Source organism: Vigna radiata, chromosome 8, assembly GCF_000741045.1.
Source record: "Vigna radiata var. radiata cultivar VC1973A chromosome 8, Vradiata_ver6, whole genome shotgun sequence".
NCBI lineage: Eukaryota > Viridiplantae > Streptophyta > Magnoliopsida > Fabales > Fabaceae > Vigna > Vigna radiata.
The window spans coordinates 12243078-12244463 of NC_028358.1; the positions used below are offsets into that span (position 1 = coordinate 12243078).

General features: G+C 27.1%; 1 protein-coding gene across 1 annotated transcript in view; it reads right to left on the minus strand.

The window, feature by feature from the left end:
- Positions 1-1059: 1059 nt before the first annotated feature.
- LOC106770232 (glycinol 4-dimethylallyltransferase-like) overlaps positions 1060-1386 on the minus strand; it is a 3704-nt gene continuing 3377 nt past the window's right edge. Inside the window, exon 11 of the mRNA XM_014656051.2 lies at positions 1060-1101. Coding sequence (XP_014511537.2) covers positions 1060-1101 — 42 coding nt within the window. The remainder of the gene's footprint in view (positions 1102-1386) is intronic.

The window sequence follows — 1386 nt, forward strand, 5'->3', positions numbered from 1 at the left end:
TTTATAAAAACTTATTTCTGAAAAGTATATATTATGATAGGTGAATAATTACTTGTAATAATATGTTCTACATATTATGATAGGTGAAAACATCTTCGTCATAAAATGTTACATCTTTGTCATAAATCGTTACATATTATGATAGATAAATCTAGTTGTATCATAATAAATTCGCTATATTATGATTGATAAGTGAAAATCTATCATAATATGTTGGACTTATAGGTGACAGAGAGTCCATCATGATACCCTGGACCTATTATGATGCACTTTTATGTCCGTCATAAAATGCACATACCTATGATGATGCCCAGAACTATGATTCCAGGTTATCCATCATAATAGGTCATTTTTACCTGTCATAAAAAGCGGTTTTTCCACTAGTGTGAAAAAATAGCGTACGTGCGTTAACAAACTCCATATATATATATATATATATATATATATATATATCTAAAGATCCTGTAATTCTTAATTTATTACATGAATCTGCACAAATTATAATAATATTTAAATAATAACTAATACAATATTTGATTGTCTAATATCTGTTAATAAAATATTGGATATATCTTAACAAAGGATCTCTATGTTATAGTGTTTCATGTGTTGCAAAGTTCTATTAATTTTATCTGATTAAAGGAAGGAGAACGTGTGCACCCATCATCAACTGCAAAAACAAAGACACCAGTTTGTACGTTATTAGATAACTGTCTCCTTTAAATTATAATCTGCATATTTGAACTATTGAAATGGTAAAAGGGTGTTTATATAAGAGAAGAATTACCTTCCAATTCAATGAATAAAAGGATCTAGTGGAAGCTGGATTTGTCACGTCTACGTATTTGGTCTGGTACCACAGAATTGAACCAAGAACAACATTTCCAAGACACTAAAACATAACACAGTTTGAGTTTTAAGTATTGTTCAAAAGTTTAAATAACTTTATATTCGTTCATAATGATATATGCATGTAAATATATACTTCGCAATGAGATTAAAAAGTTGGAATAATTAATCTATGCAGTAAAGACAACTGTTCTAGAAAAATATTTTTTTTTATCTAAATACAGATATCTCACTTGTTGGATGTAGATATTCCTATCGTAATTAGAAGTTTAGAGATTGCAAAAATTATGTGAGAAACAAATAGAATAGTTATTAATTAACAGTTAAATTTTATTAGTATTAGTGAAAAAGTTTGTCACAAAAGACAAAAAGAAAAATTGAGCTGTACCGATCATAATAATTTGGTACCAAAACACACATATTATTTAAAAAAAAAAAAAAAAAAACTCAAACAAAACAGCCTATTGTTTATCAAAATCAAACTCCATGTGTTGAGGTAAAAAAAACAGATAAATCCTGCATACCTAAAATCCTAAC